Source organism: Clytia hemisphaerica, unplaced genomic scaffold (genome assembly GCF_902728285.1).
Source record: "Clytia hemisphaerica strain Z4C2 unplaced genomic scaffold, Clytia hemisphaerica genome assembly, whole genome shotgun sequence".
Classification (NCBI taxonomy): domain Eukaryota; kingdom Metazoa; phylum Cnidaria; class Hydrozoa; order Leptothecata; family Clytiidae; genus Clytia; species Clytia hemisphaerica.
This window is the reverse complement of record NW_027103291.1, coordinates 41,450-43,488: the sequence shown is the minus strand read 5'-3', so window position 1 is coordinate 43,488 and position 2,039 is coordinate 41,450. Positions and strand designations below refer to the sequence as shown.

The following is a 2,039-nucleotide window of genomic DNA, read 5'->3' as shown; positions in this document are numbered from 1 at the left end:
GCCCTATTGCCCGGGTTAACTATTTTCTCCACCGGGGCTTAAATTTGGGCTATTTTGGAGCAGTTTTTCCACCGGGTTATCCACCTGGGTGGATCTGACCGGGTCACTGATTCAGGGTAATTTCAACACCAGAATGTTTGACGGTGCTATTCCAGTGGATGTTGTTGATTATGCCGACAGCCAATGGTGAGTGTTTATCGATGATTGGCACACAAAATGACGTTGATGTAAGATCTTTCATGGTTGATGTCATTCTACCAGCAACTGTAATTCAGTCTTCTGGCAGTAAACGACCAATGTGATGAAGAATACCATCCTTTTCAATTGATATCTTGCCAACCTTTTGTTTGACGAAATGTTTGACCTCTTGAGTAGCCTTCTGAAAGAAATATCTCTCAGCTTGAGATATATCCTCATTTGTAAGGATTATGTGTGGTTTAATTGAAGAATTGATCTTTGTTTTCCCTTTAGTGCGACAAAGTTTGATGAAACGTAACATTATTGCGAAGACACGCACAACTTTGGTGAAAGAATGGCGATTTGGGTCAAGCACATAATTGGAGAACTTGTATCTTTGTTGCGTTTTGTTGAGAAACTCATTAGTGATTAGTTGATTGTGATCGAAAGAATGAGTTGGAGGAATCTTGGCTTCACGATTAGCTTGTTCCAATTCCACCTGACTGAGCCTTATTTCTTTGGCGGTTAGTGCTGGGAATTCTGATACTTCTTGCGTCATCCACTGGAATCCATCGATCCACTGGGAAGATTGGTCAACATCGGTCATGGTTGTACACCTTCTTGTTCCGATGTCAGCGATCATGTTGTTTGATTGGACGTATTTCCATGATGTAATGTCTGTTAGTCGGTGAATCTCGTTTACGCGGTTGCGGACCCACTGCTTGAGTTGTAGCGAAGTGATGTTGATCCAGTAGAGGGTGATTTGCAAATCTGTGAACTTGGAAGCTCCAGTATGTGTTGAATGGAATGACTTTCTTACAACTTCACTTGTGTGGGTATTGATGATTGATGCATACAGTTCCCCTCTTGGTTGAGTATATTCATCCGGTACAAGTCGTGAGCGGGCGAAGATCAATTGACAGGAGTAGTCGCCTTGAGCATAGATAGATGAGCATGCTAGATCCTGGCTTGCATCACCAAAATCGAGAGTTGTGATGTCTAGATTAACTACATCTGGTGGCACAATAGCACGGTTGAATTTGATGGATTTGAGTTCTTGAATCATTTCGAAATGTGATGACCAAAGATGTCTGAGATCGTTGGGTAGAATATCATCCCAATCCATTTTGCATTTGACGAGAGTGTGGAGGTCCATTTTCAATGTTGCGGTAATCGGCGTTAGAAGTCCAGAGATTTCAAACACTTCAGATGCTTTTGAGACACACTGTCGACGCGTGAGATTGAGTGGTATTTCTTTGATTTCATTGGGTTTCTTGCCTCGATATTTTCTTGCGAAGTTCAATTCTTGGATATTCAGGCTGATTTGATCTTCCAATGGATACCATTTGAGACCAGCCACTGATACGGTCTCACCATCAGCTGGTAGTTTGTCATGTGGTTGTTGATTTGAGAAGGTGAATCCTTTTAGTGAAAATCCACCATGATTGACCACCAGTTCTAAGTTGTCGGCTAAGTGGTTGGCTTCTGACTGTGATTGATGACCGGTTATGCAGTCATCCACGTATACATCATCGGTTATGATCTTGTGAACTTCCGGGTAACTGGTCTTTGAAAATTTTTGCAGTTTCACGAAGCGCATGCTCGGCCTGGTTCCCACTTGATTTCACGCCATAGATAAGGGTTTTTATTACTTTCTCTTCGGGCGGTTTATCTGGGTTGAGATTTTCTTCCCACAGATAACGTTGGAGACACCAGTGAGTTTGATCGAGTTGTATGGTATTATACATTTTAGCAATATCTGTGTGGATACCAACCTTGTGTCCCCTCCACCGCAGGAAAATTTCTAAGAGCTTATTCATGTTATTCCTTCCTTTTGCAATGATGTCGTTGAGTGAGAAGCC

At 42.2% G+C, this 2,039-nt stretch overlaps 1 protein-coding gene across 1 annotated transcript; it reads right to left on the bottom strand.

The window, feature by feature from the left end:
* Positions 1-271: 271 nt before the first annotated feature.
* LOC136810495 (uncharacterized) lies at positions 272-1,777 on the bottom strand. Its single transcript, XM_067067066.1, has one exon. The coding sequence runs from the start codon at positions 1,775-1,777 to the stop codon at positions 272-274; it is 1,506 nt and encodes a 501-aa protein (XP_066923167.1).
* Between the last annotated feature and the right edge of the window lie 262 nt (positions 1,778-2,039).